Below are 18,618 nucleotides of genomic sequence, written 5' to 3'. Positions count from 1 at the left end.
GATGAAGACCGGCCTTTGGTGTGGTTGGTGGTGGTTTATTTCACTTGCTCCATGATCTCTTCCATTCCACATTATTGTACAGTATCCACTTTTCATCGCCCGTCACAATTTCTTTTAAAAACGGAACGTTTTCATTACATTTAAATAGAGAATAGCATGCAGAGATATGGTCCAGAAGGTTTTTTTTGCTTAACTTACTTGGAGCCCAGACATCAAAGCGATGGACATAACCAAGCTGGTGCAAATGATTTTCAACGCTTGATTTGGTTATTTTGAGTATGTCGGCTATCTCCCGCGTGGTATAATGTTGATTGTTCTCAATTAATGTCTCGATTTGATCTCTGTCAACTTCAGCTGGTCTACCTGACCATGGAGCATCGTCCATTGAGAAATCTCCAGCACGAAACTTTGCAAAGCACTTTTGACACGTTCAGTCAGTCGCAGCACTTTCCCCATACCTGTACAAATCTTTTTTTTTTTTGCATTTCAGTTGTGTTTTTACCTTTCTTGAAATAATAAAGCATAATATGCTGAAAATGTTGCTTTTTTTCTTCCATCTTCAGTATTGAAATGGCTACACAGAAATTCACTAATTTTGAAAAGTCTTTTTTTAAATGTATGCTGATATGACAGCTGTCACATACAGTCTAACAAAATTGTTTCAAGTGAAGTTAAAGACAACTAAGTGCTACTAGAGCCATCTTACAGAAAAAACCAAGCGAACCTTTTGGCCCACCCAATATTTAAAGCATGAGTGTTCGTATCTACTGTGTTAGAATCCCAGGGATGAAGCATCTTGTATTTTTTTTAAAGTTCCACAGGTAAACTTGACACGTAACTAGAGTTGAAAATTCAGTGTCCTGTTATATGGTGTAGTAATTTTTTAAGCTTTCCTTAAAATTTTTAAATGTGCATTTCTGGGCCCCATCATCAGAGATTCTGATTTGGTAAGTCTGTAAGGGGTAGATTAGAGCCAACATTTAGAACTTTTCAACAGCAAAAAGGACAGCTTTATTGATATGCAATCCATCAAATACTCTTCAGTCATTTTCAGGAAAGCTGAAAATGGATTTCTGCATTGTCAAAGAGGTTGGACTAGATGTCCCCCAGATTCCTCTTATAAATTCTGTCATCTCAGGACCCTTTTTTTCATCCTTGCTTAGTAGGAGCAATTGTGACCCTCTCTAGTTCATAACACTATATCATCTTTGGTCCATGCAAGGTCCCATTCTTGTTTTATTCATTTATTTTTAAAGTTCTTCTTTCTTTTTTAATATTTATTTATTTATTTGGCTGCACTGGGTCTTAGTTGCAGCACACGGGTCTTTAGTTGCGGCACACGGGATCTTTTAGTTGCGGCATGTGGGATCTAGTTCCCTGACCAGAGATCGAACCTGGGCCCCCTGCATTGGGAGTGTGGAGTCTTAACCACTGGACCACCAAGGAAGTCCCTATTCATTTATTTTTATTACCATCATGCTCCCAATCTCCCTCAATTTTTTTTTTTTTTTTTTGCGGTACACGGGCCTCTCTCACTGTCGTGGCCTCTCCCGCTGCGGGGCACAGGCTCCGGACGCGCAGGCCCAGCGGTCATGGCTCACGGGCCCAGCCGCTCCGCGGCATGTGGGATCCTCCCAGACCAGGGCACGAACCCGTGTCCCCTGCATTGGCAGGCGGACTCTCAACCACTGTGCCACCAGGGAAGCCCTCCCTCAATTATTTTAATGTGTTTAATATATTATTTTCAATGTAGATGTTGTTTAAAATTGCATATTATTTAGTGCACATGTATTTTTAATTTATGTAAATGGTGTAGTACATATTGTTTCTTTTTCAATCAGCATTATATTTTTAATATCATCTTAGGAGGCTAGTGTAAATATGATTCCAAAACCAAATAAATACAGTAGAAGGAAAGAAAAAAATAGTCCCACTTTTCATATCAAGGTAAGTGCAGAACTCTTAAATAAAATATTGGCTAATTGATTATATTAGTGCATTAAAAAAACCAAACCATCATGATATAGTAGAATTGATCCCTGGATCCTTTCAGTATAATTCACCACATTAATAGATTAAAGGAGAAAAATTATTATTATCTTAATCAGTACAGAGAAGGCATTTAATAAAATTCAATGTGTATTTGTGTAAAAGTTCTTAGCAAACTGTTATTAGAGAAAAGCTTCCATACTTGGTAAAACCTACATACCAAAGACCTATAGCAAACCTTTTACTTATTGAAGAAATGTTATGTGTTCCCTTTAAGACTGTAACAAGATAAAGATGCTTACTTTTATCACTACTATTAACAATGTGTCAAATCATTATATTGTATACCTAAAACTAATATAGTGTGACATGTGAATTATTTCTCAAAAAATGTTACAAAGGGAAAATGAGATCCAAGGATTAGAAGAGAAAGAAAAAACTGTCATTATTTTCAGATGATATGATCCTCAGCCTGGAAAAAGAGCCACATTGACAAATTAACTACTCAGATGATTCATTTATGAATCTAAGACCAATCTACAAAACTCAATAGTATTTCTTTTTACCAGCAAAAACCAACTAACAAGTAAAAAAATTTTCTAATTCTCCCTTTCTCTCCCCTTCCTTCTTTCCTTCCTTCCTCCTGTATCCAAGCACCATTGGGCAGGCTCAGGCAGGGCAGTAATGGTAGCCAGACAGAGGCTGGATCCCATACTTACAAACACACAGAGTGTAGATGAATTGGTATCGGTGGCCCAGTGGAATAAGAGTACTATTTATAGTCAGAAGACTGACCAAATTAAGTAAAGGTATTGAGGATATTTGTAGCCAGGTTTTTCACTGATAAAAGAAGAAAGTATAAGTATGGAAAAAGAGAAGCTAGCATGAATCTTACGGTTTTGAATAAATTAGGGCTAATAATGCCAACTCATGATTTTCAACATATATACATTGAAAAAATATGTGGAAATGTGTGTGTATGTCTGTGAATATGTGGGGGGAGGGTGCATATATATATTTCCTAGCTCTATTTATTGAGAGGGCCAGGCAGCAGAAACACCCCTGTATAACAATGAACACACCTAGTATCCAGATCTTGGTTTCTAAATACCAGTCTCCATTAAAAGGAAGAAATGACTCCTTGAAGAAATTACTAGGGCCAGGACTAGAGCAAAGAAAACATAAGAAAGGCTTTATATTTCAGAAAGTACAGAAGCGCTCAAAGAATGAATGAGCTCTAGTTCGACTTTTTTTATTGTGGTAAAATATACACATCATTAAATTTAACATTTTAACCCTTTTCAAGTGTACAGGTCAGTGGCATTAAGTACATTCACACTGTTATGCAAAAACATCACCACCATCCATCTCTAGAACTTTTTCCATCTTCCCAAACTGAAATTCTGTACCAGTTAAGCAGTAACTCCCAATTTCTGCCTACCTCCCACCCCAGCCCCTGGCAACTATCATTCTACTTTCTATCTATATGAATTCAACTACTCCAAGTACTTCATGTAAGTGAAGTCATACAATATTTGTCTTTCTGTGACTGGGTTATTTCACTTAGCATGATATCCTTAAGGTCATCCATGTTGTAGCATGTGTCAGAATTGCCTTCCTTTTTTTTTTTTTTTTTTTTTTTTTTTTTTTTTTTTTGCTGTACGCGGGCCTCTCACTGCTGTGGCCTCTCCCGTTGCGGAGCACAGGCTCCGGACACACAGGCTCCGCGGCCATGGCTCGCGGGCCCAGCCGCTCCGCGGCATGTGGGATCTTCCGGGATCGGGGCACGAACCCGTGTCCCCTGCATCGGCAGGCGGACTCCCAACCACTGCGCCACCAGGGAAGCCCAGAATTGCCTTCCTTTTTAAGGCCAAATAATATTATACTGTATGAGTATAACACATTTTGCTTATCCATTCTGTTGATGAGCATTTTAGGTTGCTTCTACCTTTTGGCTATTGCAAATAATGCTGCGGTGAGCATGGGTATACAAATATCTCATCACGTCCCTACTTTTTCTGCAAGCAAACTGCCTTTAAGCCTTCAAGTTTGCTTGCAGGAAAACTTAATTCTCTTTATCACAGAGCTGCATATACATTAGCTCAGAAATTCAAAGATCCTGAAAGAGGAAATCCAGCTGGAGGAGCTGCAGGCCTGACTGACAAGGTAGCCAGCAGATCGGTAACAGTATGTGCATGCAGCGCCTAACCCTACACTGACTTCTGAACATAAGCATGGGTACTGCGTCACTTCCACCTTCCACATCTCTGGCAACTCTAACTCAGAACTGTACAGTGAAGGGAATTCTGGGGACTGTAGTTCCAGCTTAGCTAAATTGACATAGTACAAAGTCACTCCACTCTTCTTCCCCGTCAATACCCTCATTTAACATGAGACCCTGTGAGGCTGTGAACTCAGTTTGTACTGTAATTCAGTCACCTAAGGGTTAAACTTTGTTATGATAGTTACACATCTCAACCCTGCAGCTACAGGATCTTATTTCATTTATCTTTTAGAGTAGTCATAGAAACTTTCTAGTCCCTTACCTGAACCTTGTGATAGAAATTTAGCATCTTGACCTTATTATGATCTTCCTTCAAATTCTCTAGTGAACGTTGATACAGTGGGCGAGGATTATTGTTCCTCTTATTTGAATTAAAATATGGCAACACTTACTTGGTTACATAGGCACTTGATTATGGTTGTTTATAGGTGTTAATTTAGGTAACTGTTTTGCTTTTGAGTGCCATGGACTACCAGTTTCTCATTAACCACTGGCAAAAGATTTATTAATGCTTTTTGTTTTTAATAATTATTTTTATCAAAACTTTATTTTTTCTTTAAGACTTTATTTTTTTAACATCTTTATTGGAGTATAAGTGCTTTACAGTGTTGTGTTAGTTTCTGCTATATAACAAAGTGAATCAGCTATATGTATACATATATCCCTGTGTCCCCTCCCTCTTGCTCCTCCCACCCACCCTCCCTATCCCACCCCTCTAGGTGGTCACAAAGCACCAAGCTCATCTCCCTGTGCCATGCAGTTGCTTCCCACTAGCTATCTATTTTACGTTCGGTAGTGTGTATATGTCAGTGTTATTCTCTCACTTCGTCCCAACTTGCCCTTCCCCCTCCCCGTGTCCTCAAGTCCATTCTCTACATCTGTGTCTTTATTCCTGTCCTGCCCCTAAGTTCATCAAAACCACTTTTTTTTTTTTTTTTTTAGATTCCATATATATGTGTTAGCATACAGTATTTGTTTTTCTCTTTCTGACTTACTTCCCTCTGGATGACAGATTCTAGGTCCATCCACCTCACTACAAATAACTCAATTTCGTTTCTCTTTATGGCTGAGTAATATTCCATTGTATATATGTGCCACATCTTCTTTATCCATTCATCTGTCGATGGACACTTAGGTTGCTTCCATGTCCTGGCTACTGTAAATAGAGCTGCAGTGAACATTGTGGTACATGACTCTTTTTGAATTATGGTTTTCTCAGGGTATATGCCCAGTAGTGGGACTGCTGGCTTGTATGGTAGTTCTATTTTTAGTTTTTTAAGGAACCTCCACACTGTTCACCATAGTGGCTGTATCAATTTACATTCCCACCAACAGTGCAAGAGGGGTTCCTTTTCTCCACACCCTCTCCAGCATTTATTGTTTGTAGATTTCTTGATGATGGCCATTCTGACCAGTGTGAGGTGATAACCTCACTGTAGTTTTGATTTGCATTTCTCTAGTGATTAGTGATGTTGAGCACCCTTTCATGTGTTTGTTGGCAATCTGTATATCTTCTTTGGAGAAATGCCCATTTAGGTCTTATACCCATTTTTGGAGTGGGTGGTTTGTTTTTTTGCTATTGAGCTGCATGAGCTGCTTATAAATTTTGGAGATTAATCCTTTGTCCGTTGCTTCATTTGCAAATATTTTCTCCCATTCTGAGGGTTGTCTTTTGGTCTTGCTTATGGTTTCCTTTGCTGTGAAAAAGCTTTGAAGTTTCATTAGGTCCCATGTGTTTATTTTTGTTTTTATTTCCATTTCTCTAGGAGGTGGGTCCAAAAGGATCTTGCTGTGATTTATGTCATAGAGTGTTCTGCCTATGTTTTCCCCTAAGAGTTTGATAGTTTCTGGCCTTACATTTAGGTCTTTAATCCATTTTGAGCTTATTTTTGTGTATGGTGTTAGGGAATGATCTAATCTCATACTTTTACATGTCCCTGTCCAGTTTTCCCAGCACCACTTATTGAAGAGGCTGTCCTTTCTCCACTGTACATTCCTGCCTCCTTTATCAAAGATAAGTTGACCATATGTGCGTGGGTTTATCTCTGGGCTTTCTATCCTGTTCCATTGACCTATATTTCTGTTTTTATGCCAGTACCACACTGCCTTGATTACTGTAGCTTTGTAGTATAGTCTGAAGTCACAGAGCCTGATTCCTCCAGCTCCATTTTTTGTTCTCAGGATTGTTTTGGCTATTAGGGGTCTTTTGTTTTTCCAAACAAATTTTGAAATTTTTTGTTCTAGTTCTGTGAAAAATGCCAGTGGTAGTTTGATAGGGATTGCATTGAATCTGTAGATTGCTTTGGGTAGTAGAGTCATTTTCACAATATTGATTCTTCCAATCCAGGAACATGGTATATCTCTTCACCTATTTGTATCATCTTTAATTTCTTTCATCAGTGTCTTATAGTTTTCTGCATACAGGTCTTTTGTCTCCTTAGGTAGGTTTATTCCTAGATATTTTATTCTTTTTGTTGCAACAGTAAATGGGAGTGTTTTCTTGATTTCACTTTCAGATTTTTCATCATTAGTGTACAGGAATGCCAGAGATTTCTGTGCATTAATTTTGTATCCTGCTACTTTACCAAATTCATTGATTAGCTCTAGTAGTTTTCTGGTAGCATCTTTAGGATTCTCTATGTATAGTATCATGTCATCTGCAAACAGTGACAGCTTTACTTCTTCTTTTCCAATGTGGATTCCTTTTATTTCCTTTTCTTCTCTGATTGCTGTGGCTAAAACTTCCAAAACTATGTTGAATAAGAGTGGTGAGAGTGGGCAGCCTTGTCTTGTTCCTGATCTTAGTGGAAATGGTTTCAGTTTTTCACCATTGAGGACAATGTTGGCTGTGGGTTTGTCATATATGGCCTTTATTATGTTGAGGAAAGTTCCGTCTATGCCTACTTTCTGCAGGGTTTTTATCATAAATGGGTGTTGAATTTTGTCGAAAGCTTTCTCTGCATCTATTGAGATGATCATATGGTTTTTCTCCTTCAATTTGTTAATATGGTGTATCATGTTGATTGATTTGCGTATACTGAAGAATCCTTGCATTCCTGGAATAAACCCCACTTGATCATGGTGTATGATCCTTTTAATGTGCTGTTGGATTCTGTTTGCTAGTGTTTTGTTCAGGATTTTTGCATCTATGTTCATCAGTGATATTGGTCTATAGTTTTCTTTCTTTGTGACATCCTTGCCTGGTTTTGGTATCAAGGTGGTGGTGGCCTCGTAGAATGAGTCTGGGAGTGCTCCTCCCTCTGCTATATTTTGGAAGAGTTTGATAAGGATAGGTGTTAGCTCTTCTCTAAATGTTTGATATAATTCGCCTGTGAAGCCATCAGGTCCTGGGCTTTTGTTTCTTGGAAGCTTTTAATCACAGTTTCAATTTCAGTGCTTGTGATTGGTCTATTCATATTTTCTGTTTCTTCCTGATTCAGTCTTGGCAGTTTGTGCATTTCTAAGAATTTGTCCATTTCTTCCAGGTTGTGCATTTTATTGGCATAGAGTTGCTTGTAGTAATCTCTCATGATCTTTTGTATTTCTGCAGTGTCAGTTGTTACTTCTCCTTTTTCATTTCTAATTCTATTGATTTGAGTCTTCTCCCTTTTTTTCTTGATGAGTCTGGCTAATGGATTATCAATTTTGTTTATCTTGTCAAAGAACCAGGTTTTACTTTTATTGATCTTTGCTATCATTTCCTTCATTTGTTTTTCATTTATTTCTCATCTGATCTTTACAATTTCTTTCCTTCTGCTAACTTTGGGGGTTTTTTGTTCTTCTTTCTCTAATTGCTTTAGGTGCAGGGTCAGGTTGTTTACTCGAGATGTTTCCTGTTTCTTAAGGTGGGATTGTATTGCTATAAACTTCCCCCTTAGAACTGCTTTTGCTGCGTCCCATAGGGTTTGGGTCATCGTGTCTCCATTGTCATTTGTTTCTAGGTATTTTTTTATTTCCTCTTTGATTTCTTCAGTGATCACTTCGTTATTAAGTAGTGTATTGTTTAGCCTCCATGTGTTTGTATTTTTTACAGATCTTTTCCTGTAATTGATGTCTAGTCTCATAGCATTGTGGTCGGAAAAGTTACCTGATACAATTTCAATTTTCTTAAATTTACCAAGGCTTGATTTGTGACCCAAGATATGATCTATCCTGGAGAATGTTCCATGAGCACTTGAGAAAAATGTGTATTCTGTTGTTTTTGGATGGAATGTCCTATAAATATCAATTAAGTCCATCTTGTTTAATGTATCATTTAAAGCTTATGTTTCCTTATTTATTTTCATTTTGGATGATCTGTCCATTGGTGAAAGTGGGGTGTTGAGATCCTTTTAATGTGTTGTTGGATTCTGTTTGCTAGTATTTTGTTGAGGATTTTTGCATCTGTATTCATCAGTGATATTGGTCTGTAATTTTCTTTTTTTGTATTATCTCTGTCTGGTTTTGGTATCAGGGTGATGGTAGCCTCGTAGAATGAGTTTGGAAATGTTCCTCCCTCTGCTATATCTTGGAAGAGTTTGAGAAGGATAGGTGTTATCTCTTCTCTAAATGTTTGATAGAATTTGCCTGTGAATCCATCTGGTCCTGGGCTTTTGTTTGTTGGAAGATTTTTCATCACAGTTTCAATTTCAGTGCTTGTGATTTGTCTGTTTATATTTTCTATTTCTTCCTGGTTCAGTCTTAGAAGGTTGTGCTCTTCTAAGAATTTGTCCATTTCTTCCAGGTTGTCCATTTTGTTGACATATAGTTGCTTGTAGTAATCTCTCATGATCCTTTGTATTTCTGCAGTGTCAGTTGTTACTTCTCCCTTTTCATTTCTAATCCTGTTGATTTGAGTCTTCTTTTTTTCTTGATGAGTCTGGCTAGTGGTTTATCAATTTTGTTTATCTTCTCAAAGAACCAGCTTTTAGTTATATTGATCTTTGCTCTTGTTTTCTTTGTTTCTTTTTCATTTATTTCTGATCTGATCTGTATGATTTCTTTCCTTCTGCTAACCTTGGGTTTTGTTTGTTCTTCTTTCTCTAATCGCTTTAGGTGTAAGGTTAGGTTGTTCATTTGAAATTTTTCTTGTTTCCTGAGGCAGGATTGTATTGCTATAAACTCCCCTCTTAGAACTGGTTTTGCTTCATCGCATAGGTTTTGGGTCATCGTGTTTTCATTGTCATTTGTTTCTAGATATTTTTTGATTTCCTCTTTGATTTCTTCAGTGATCTCATGGCTATTTAGTAGTGTATTGTTTAGCCTCCATGTGTGTGTTTTTTTTACAGGTTTTTTCCTGTAATTGATATCTAGTCTCATAGCGTTGTTGTCTGAAATGATATTTGATACGATTTCAGTTTTCTTAAATTTACCAAGGCTTGATTTGTGACCCAAGATATGATCTATCCTGGAGAATGTTCCATGAGCACTTGAGAAGAAAGTGTATTCTGTTGTTTTTGGATGGAATGTCCTATAAATATCAGTTAAGTCCATCTTGTTTAATGTATCATTTAAAGCTTGTGTTTCCTTATTTGTTTTCATTTTGGATATGTCCATTGGTGAAAGTGGGGTGTTAAATCCCCTATTATGATTGTGTTACTGTCAATTTCCCCTTTTATGGCTGTTAACATTTGCCTTATGTATTGAGGTGCTCCTATGTTTAGTGCATAAATATTTACAATTGTAATATCTTCTTCTTGGATTGAACCCTTGATCATTATGTAGTGTCCTTCTCTGCCTCTTGTAATAGTCTTTTTTTAAAGTCTATTTTGTCTGATATGAGAATTGCTAATCCAGCTTCCTTTTGGTTTCCACTTGCATGGAATATCTTTTTCCATTCCCTCACTTTCAGTTTGTATGTGTCCCTAGGTCTGAAATGGATCTCTTGTAGACAGCATATATATGGGTCTTGTTTTTCTATCCATTCAGCCAGTCTATGTCTCTTGGTTGGAGCATTTAATCCATTTACATTTAAGGTAATTATTAATTTGTATGTTCCTATTACCATTTTCTTAATTGTTTTGGGTTTGTTATTGTAGGTCTTTTCCTTCTGTTGTGTTTCCTGCCTAGAGTTCCTTTAGCATTTGCTGTAAAGCTGGTTTGGTGGTGCTGAATTCTCTTAGCTTTTGCTTATCTGTAAAGGTTTCAATTTCTCTGTCAAATCTGAATGAGATCCTTGCTGGGTAGAGTAATCTTGGTTGTAGGTTTTTCCCTTTCATCACTTTAAATATGTCCTGCCACTTCCTTCTGGCTTTCAGAGTTTCTGCTGAAAGATCATCTGTTAACTTTATGGGGTTTCCCTTGTATGTTATTTGTTGCTTTTCCCTTGCTGATTTTAATATTTTTCTTTGTATTTAATTTTTGATAGTTTGATTAATATGTTTTTTGGTGTGTTTCTCCTTCGATTTATCCTATTTGGGACTGTCTGTGCTTCCTGGACTTCATTGACTATTTCCTTTCCCATGTTAGGGAAGTTTTCAACTATAATCTCTTCAAATATCTTTTCAGATGCTTTGTTTTTCTCTTCTTCTTCTTCTTGGACCCCTATAATTTGAATGTTGGTGCATTTAATGTTGTCCCAGAGGTCTCTGAGACTGGTCTCAATTCTTTTCATTCTTTTTCTTTATTCTGCTCTGTGTTAGTTGTTTCCACTGTTTTATCTTCCAGGTCACTTATCCGTTCTTCTGCCTCAGTTATTCTGCTATTGCTTCCTTCTAGAGAATTTTTGATTTCATTTATTGTGTTGTTCATCATTGTTTGTTTGCTCTTTAGTTCTTCTAGGTCCTTGTTAAACGTTTCTTATATTTTCTCCATTCTATTTCCAAGATTTTGGATTATCTTTACCATCATTACTCTGAATTCTTTTTCAGGTAGACTGCCTATTTCTTCTTCATTTGATTTGTCTGGTGGGTTTTACATTGCTCTGTCATCTGCTGCATATTCCTCTGTCTTCTCATTTTGTTTAACTTACTGTGTTTGGGCTCTCATTTTCACAGGCTGCAGGTTTGTAGTTCCCGTTGTTTTTGGTGTCTGCCCCGAGTGGGTGAGGTTGGTTCAGTGGGCTGTGTAGGCCTCCTGGTGGAGGGGACTGGTGCCTGTGTTCTGATGGGTAGAGCTGGATCTTGTCTTTCTGGTGGGCCGGACTGCATCCGGTGGTGTGTTTTGGGGTGTCTGTGAACTTAGTATGATTTTAGGCAGCCTCTCTGCTAATGTGTGGGGTAGTGTTCCTGTCTTGCTAGTTTTGGGCATGGGGTGTCCAGCACTGTCGTTTGCTGGCCATTGGGTTGAGCTGGGTGTTAGCAGTGAGACAGAGGTCTCTGGGAGAGCTCTCACCAATTGATATTATGTGGGGCAGGGAGGTCTCTGGTGGTCCAGTGTCCTGAACTCTGCTCTCCTACCTCAGGGGCTCAGGCCTGACACCAGGCTGGAGCCCCAAGACCCTGTCAGCCACACGGTTTCTCGTTTTGTAGGTAAAGTCTCCAAGCCGGCTTGTAGGTTTTGCCATCTCTCTGTCAGCAGGAGGGACTTCTTGTTCAGATATGTGCTGCTCCTGGTGCACGGTGGCTGGGTCGCCAGGCTCCTGAGTGTCCTTGGCGTGACAGGGGTGCCGTGGGTGACCTGCCTGCTTTCCTCCACCAAGAACCTGCCCCTGCGTGGCTGTGTGTTCTTCCCCGAAGCCCACACAGCCCACCCAGGTGGGCCACACCTGGCTCTCAGGGCTTTATTTTTTAAGAACAGTTTTAGGTTCACAGCAATATTAAGAGAAAGGTATAGAGATTTCCCATATGTCCCTTGCCCCCACCAATGCATAGCCTTCCTCATTATCAGCATTTCCCACAAAAGTGGTACATTGTTACAATTAATGAACCTACATTGACATATCATAATCACCTTAAGTCCACAGTTTGCATCATTCTTGGTGCTATGCATTCATTAGGTTTGGACAAATGTTTAATGAGGTATATCCATCATAATGATATTATACAGAGTATTTTCACTACCCTAAAACTCCTTTTCATACCACCACCACCACCACCAATTATTAATGCTTTTGAATCTAATCAGATCAACGAACCAAGTCCAGATTTCCATCCTTAGGTTGCTTTTTTCCTGTAATAAGTTCTGGTACAGGTCAGGAAAATCCTTAAGTAGCAATCTTCATTTTCTGCAAGTTTGTTTTATTTTACTTATCTCAGTTACATCTGTCTAAATGTGTAGAAACACCAACAATAATTTTTAAAGATTCTGGACAATAAAATGCTTTTGCAAATGGAATTTAAATTCTTACCTAGTTATATCAGATCTCATTGAGTGTTTACTATACATTTCTAAGGGACACTTGATGGAAATTTGACGGACTTCTGATAATCGTAGGGTTGACATTCTATATACTGATTATTTGAGAGCAATCCATGATAAATAGTAATTTGTATTTTTGCTGAGGTAGAAATATGAACTGTACATGTAATGCTAGTGTTTACTAGTGGGACACTTAGCTAGTGTGTAAACCTTGAGAATCATTACCCATTGTGCATCTCAACTTGACCTTGGTTTCAAATAGTCATTGTGTGATTCATGAAATTCTATTTGTGATATGGTAATTGTGACATATGTATTGTTTAAAGAGTAGTAATAAAGCACACATGTACCCAACATCTAGTTTAAGAGATAGAACATTCATATTAAAGTTCTTGGGAGTTCCACTCAACTGCTCTCCGACTCTTCCTCTCCCTTAGAGCTACTCTCCTGAATTTGATGTTATTCATTCCTTTGCTTTTCTTCATGGTTTACCCCATATGTGTACTCTTAAACTATAATTCAGTTTAGTTTTGACTGCTTTGACCTTCATGTAAGTGGAATCATCCTGTTTTTTCATTGATATAGTAAGTATTTTTTGAGTAACTGCTCATAATGATCACCTGTGTTGATACATGTAGTTATGGTTTATTTATTCACTGCTGTGTGAGTCCATTCTACTGTTGAAGGATATTTGGACTGTTTCATTGCCCCAGCAATGAAAGCAGTGTTGTAACTCAAGCAGTATTGTATGACCATTCTTATACACTGATGCATTTGTGTAAGAATTTCTCTTGAATAAACACAGGAATGGAATTGCTGAGTCAAGAGTATGTGCAACTTCAACTTTACTAGATTATGACATTATTTTCTAAAATATCTTTATAAATTTACATTATTGCAGTAGTGTATGAGAGTTTCTTTTACTTCACATCTTTACCAACTTTTGGTATTAAAAAATTCTTAATTTTTAAATTCTGCCAGTCTGGTCATTATATAAGGGTATATCATTGTAGTTATAATTTGCATTTCCCTGATAACTAATAAAGTGGAATAATTTTTCATGTTTATTGGCTTTGCATATTTTCTATGTAAGGAAATGCCTATTTGCTTCTTCAGCCCTTTTTTCTTCTGAATTGTTTATCTTTTTCTCTTTGATTTGTAGGAGTTCTTAATATATTCTGAACACCAATCCTTTCATGTTGCAGGTATCTCTTCCTAGATTGTGGTTGTCTTTTCCTTGTCTTTCTAGTACATTTTGATGACTATAAGTTTGTAATCATTTCCTTTATGATTTGTACTCTTCTTATGTCTTGTGCAAGAAATACTTCCCTTCAGTGAGGTCATAAAGATATGCTCATATCCACTTAAAAAGTTTAATAAATTTTGCCTTTCATATTTAAGTCCTTTAATCTATCTGAAATTGATTTCTTGTGGATTGTATGAGGTAGAGATCCAGTTTATTTTTTCCAAATGTATAACCAGTTGCCCACAGGATGATTTATTTCTATAAATATCTTTTCTCCAGTGATTTGCTGTGGCCCCCTCTTCACACACCACATTTCTATAAGTATATGGGTCTATTCAGGATTTCTGTTCCATTAATCTGTTAGCCTGTTTCACAAAATCATCTCATAGTCTTAACTAAAGTTTATATTAAATTTTAATACCCACGAGGCAAGTCCCCATGCTTTGTCTTCTTCAGAAATATCTTGCCTCTTCTTTGCCCTTTTTTTTCTATATAATTTTAGAATCACTTTGTTGGATTCCATAAGAAAATCTATGGGGACTTTGATTAAAATTACATTGAATCCATAGACTAATTTAAGGAAGAACTGACATTTTTGCAAGTCTTTCTATCCATAAACATGGTATATTTCTTAATATATATAGGCCTTTAATGTCTTTTAATAACATTTTATGATTTTCTCTGTGAAGATTTTATACATCTTTTGTTAGATCTATTTCTTGTTGCCCTATTTTTCTTGTCTTTACTGTTGTTTGTATTACAAATTGTGTCTTTTTAAAATTACATACTCTAATTGCTTTTTTTCTGATTTATAGAAATATAAATGTATTCATTAATATTGCAAACTTCCTTAATTCTTATAATTTGTCTACATATTCTTTTTAGTACTTCGTGTTGGCAAGCATATAATCCAGTAATAGTAATGCTTTTTGCCTTATTTTAAAAATTTTATACATTTTATTTCTTTTTCTTATTGTCTGGCAGGAATTTATAGTATAACATTAAATAAAAGTGATAGGACTTTTCTTTTAAAGTTTCATTATTGAACTTTATATTTGCTAAAAGGTTTTTGATAAGTGTCCTATATCAGATTAAAAAGTACTCTTCTATTCCTAGTTTAAGAGTTTTTATCATTAATAAGTATTGAATTTTATGAAATGCTTTTTCTGCAACTATCAATTGTTTTTATGGATTGTTGAACTTTATGTGTTAGGAGTTTTTTCCCATGATTGTTTTCATGATTGAAATTAGCCTATACCTTTTTATATTGTCCTTGACTGGTATTGGAACAAGGTCACATTTAGTTTCAGAAAATGAAGTAGAGAGTGTTCCTCTGTATCTCTCTCTGATATAGTGCATATTAGATTGAAATTTCATGTTCCTTGAAAGTTTGTTAGAGCTCATTAGTAAAGCCATCTGAACTTAGTGTTTTCTTTGTAGGAATATCTTAAATTTCTAATTATAGACTGTTGAAATTTTTCATTTTCTTTGGTAATTTTTTCCTAGGAATTTGTGTATTATTGACTTCTCTCTTCTTTTTTAAGAAGAAATACCCTTTGCCTTTGTAATTTTTCCTCTATTTGTATTATTCCCTTTTGTCTACTTTTTAATTTTATTCTATTATTTTTGACTTCTTAAACTACAGGTTTAAGAGGTTCCCAAACCTCCTAAGTTCACAGAGTCCTTAGTATCTCAGCAATTTTTTCTTGGTGCCCCCTGGGCCAAAAAAAAATACTTAACAGCTTCACTTCTTAAGTAGTTAGGGCCAGCTTAATATGTATTGATGTCCTTGAAAGTGAATAACCATTTGAAAAAAATACACATAAATTGAAAAAATTAATACTTTTATTTCATTTTTAAATAACTACAATCGTTTACTAATGGAATGTGCGCTTCTGTTAAGTACTTCATAGCTGTTCAAACCATGATTTGCACTACCTACATATCCCGTTCCATCTTGCTTTTATTATAGTACTTGCTTTTAAATCACAACCACTGAATACCCCAGCTTCACAAAGATATGTTGTTGATTGTAATGTAGCACAATCTAATGTTGAAAATGTGCATTACCTCCAGCTAGTTGTTCATGCAAGGTCAAGAGATGTTGAAAGATGCTATATTTCCTCTGAACATTAGAATTATATACCATGTCACTTCTGTGATTTTGATGTAGCACCACAGGATGACTCATCTCACAGTTTGGGAACCAGGGTTCTAAACATTCTTTTTAATTACTGTATAATATTTCATGGTGTGGCTGCAACCCAGTTTTTTTCAAGCATTTCCCTATTGATGGGAATTCACTCTCCGTCCAGCTTTTTTCCAACACAAAGCTTCAGTAAACAACATATGTCTTTGTTTACTGTGTTAGTTTTGTACTTCTGTAAGTTAGATGCCTAGGAGTGGAATTGCTTGCTCAAAGAGTGTGTGTGTGTGGGGGGGCGTATATGTAAGGCTATATATTTGTCTGTATATGTGTGTGTGTGTGTGTGTGTGTATTTTTAATAGGTATTGCCAGATTGCTTTTCAAAAAGGCTGTTACGTTTCATGTTTCTGCCAATTTATTGAGGGTATCTCCTTCCCCACATCTTTGCCAGTGATAGGTTCAGTTGCTCTTTTCAATGTTTGCTCTTTCACAGATGGGCAAAAATGATATGGCAAAAATTACACATAAAGGATTTTGTTTAGTTAACTTCTGATCCCCAGCACCTTAAACAGTATTTGACCCATGAAAATTTTCAGTAAATATTTGTCGAATGTGTGAATCAGGAATAAATGAATCAACCAGCCAGCCAGTCAGTCAATCAGCTAATCTCATTGTTCATTTAATTTGCAATTCTTTGACTGTTACTGAATTTTAGCATCAATTTAGATGTTTGTTTGACCTTTCTGGAGTTGTTCTTCTGTGACTTGCTTATGCTTACCTCTTGCCCACTTTTCTTTTGGGTTATTTGACTTTTTCTAGCCATTTTATAAGAACACTTTGTTTAATGTACATATTGCCCTTTCAGTTTTTTTCCCAAATACATTTATTCATCTGTTGGCTTTGTATTTTATCTTTTGCCATAGGAAAACTTAATTTTTTGTTCAGATTTTGGCTGGTTTTTTTTAATAACCTCTGTATTTTCATTCTAATTAAGACCCTTTTTTCATTCCTAAGATATACATATTGTCTGAATGTTCTTGCAAGATTCTTATTCCATCTGGAATTTATCTTTATAATTACGTAGTATATCGTAAGTGTCCAATTTTATTTTCTTCCAAAAGGATAGCCAGTTGATATCAGCACAACTTATTAAATAATTCATTGCTTTACTGTTGAATTGAATTACCACGTTTGTCATATATTGAATTCTCATATATACTGTAACTTATTTCTGGATTTGTTATTTTAATCCATGGATATTTATATATATCTAAACCAATACCATATTGATTTAAGGGACTTTATTATGTTCTGATAAAACAAGTTATCCTACAGTGATATTCTTTTCTGTATTTTTTTAGCCATTCCTGGCTATTGATTCTTTCATATAAACATTAAGATAATAATATTCAATTCCCCAAAAGATTCCATTAGAACTGAAAATGCAAACCCAATTGAAATTGCATTTAATTTTTATGTCAGTTTGGGGAAAGTTAATATTTTATTATATTAAGTCTTCCCAACCAATAACTGGTTTGTTTTATGCCATTTAATTAGCTTCTAAAGTTTACTTCTCATAAGTTTTTTGCTTTTTTAAATGTATTATTCCCTAGTATTTGATAGTTCGTATTGCTATTGTGACTGGAGTGCTTTTCCCATTTCCATTCTAGTCACTTTTTCCAAAAATAAATTAAAGCTGTTGATTTCGTATATTTTATATCAATCCATTTTACTAAATTCTCATACTAATTTCTGTTTTCTATTATAGTGCTTGGGTTTTCTAGGCATATAATAGTACCAGTCCCCCAAAATGATAGTTTTATTTCTTCTTTGCCAGTGTTTACACCATTTACTTGTTTCACTTTCATGTCTTATTCTGTTTGCCAGAACCTCCCAGACAGTGTTAAATAAAAATTTCATGGAAGTCATCCATGTCTCATTCCTGATTGAAATGGTTAGTGTTTTGTCACTTAGGGTAATATTTATTATTTGGCTTTAGTGGATGTTTCTTATTATATTTTACTAGCTTTCTTGTATTACTGTTTTACTTAGTTATTATATGTATTGGCTGATAAATATTTTTATGGATTTTCAGCATCTATTATAATAATATGGTTTTCTCTCCCTTAATGTGTTGATAAAATGGATTAAATGGATAAATATCCCGAATTGAACCATGCTTGTGTTCCTTTACCCTCCCCATGAAACTTGTGTTTTTTCTCTTTGGAAGCGTGTAAGATCTTCTCTTTGACCCCAGTCTTCTAAAATTTCACAATGATGTCCCCTGATGTCATTAGGCTATTTGCATGTGTTGTGCTGGATACTTGATAGGCCTTTTTAATCTGGAAGTTCCTGTCCTTAAATTCCGGGCAATTTTCTTCAGTTATTTTCTTTGATATCATTTCCTCAGTTTGTTCTTCTGGGATTTATACTCTTCAGATGTTGGCCTTCTTGGACCAGTGCCCTAATTTTATTTTCTATTTTCTCTCTCTGCCTTTTTGATTTACTCTCTGGGAGATTACCTCAACATTATCTTCCAAACCTTCTATTAAATTTTACATTTCAGCTATCATATGTTTTCATACCCAAAGACACTTTTATTCTCTGAATATTCCTGTTTTTGGTATTCTAGTTTTATTTCATGAATGTAATAGCTTCACATATGTGTCTGAAGAT

General features: G+C 35.9%; 1 protein-coding gene across 6 annotated transcripts in view; it reads left to right on the top strand.

Moving 5' to 3' along the window:
* Positions 1–18,618, top strand: part of SBF2 (SET binding factor 2) — a 474,973-nt gene that overhangs the window by 303,741 nt on the left and 152,614 nt on the right. Inside the window, exon 17 of one of the 6 annotated variants that reach the window (XM_082626804.1) lies at positions 355–531. The exons of 4 other annotated variants lie outside the window; for them this stretch is intronic. In XM_082626804.1, the coding sequence (XP_082482930.1) occupies positions 355–516 (162 nt within the window). In that variant the 3' untranslated portion in view covers positions 517–531. Of the gene's footprint in view, positions 1–354; positions 532–18,618 lie in introns of those variants that run through there. One more of the 6 variants, XM_082626806.1, reaches the window with a different exon arrangement.

This window comes from Mesoplodon mirus (assembly GCF_964341445.2).
Source record: "Mesoplodon mirus genome assembly, chromosome: 7".
Classification (NCBI taxonomy): Eukaryota; Metazoa; Chordata; class Mammalia; order Artiodactyla; family Ziphiidae; genus Mesoplodon; species Mesoplodon mirus.
Note: the sequence above shows the minus strand (reverse complement) of the source record. Positions and strands in the feature narration are given on the sequence as shown.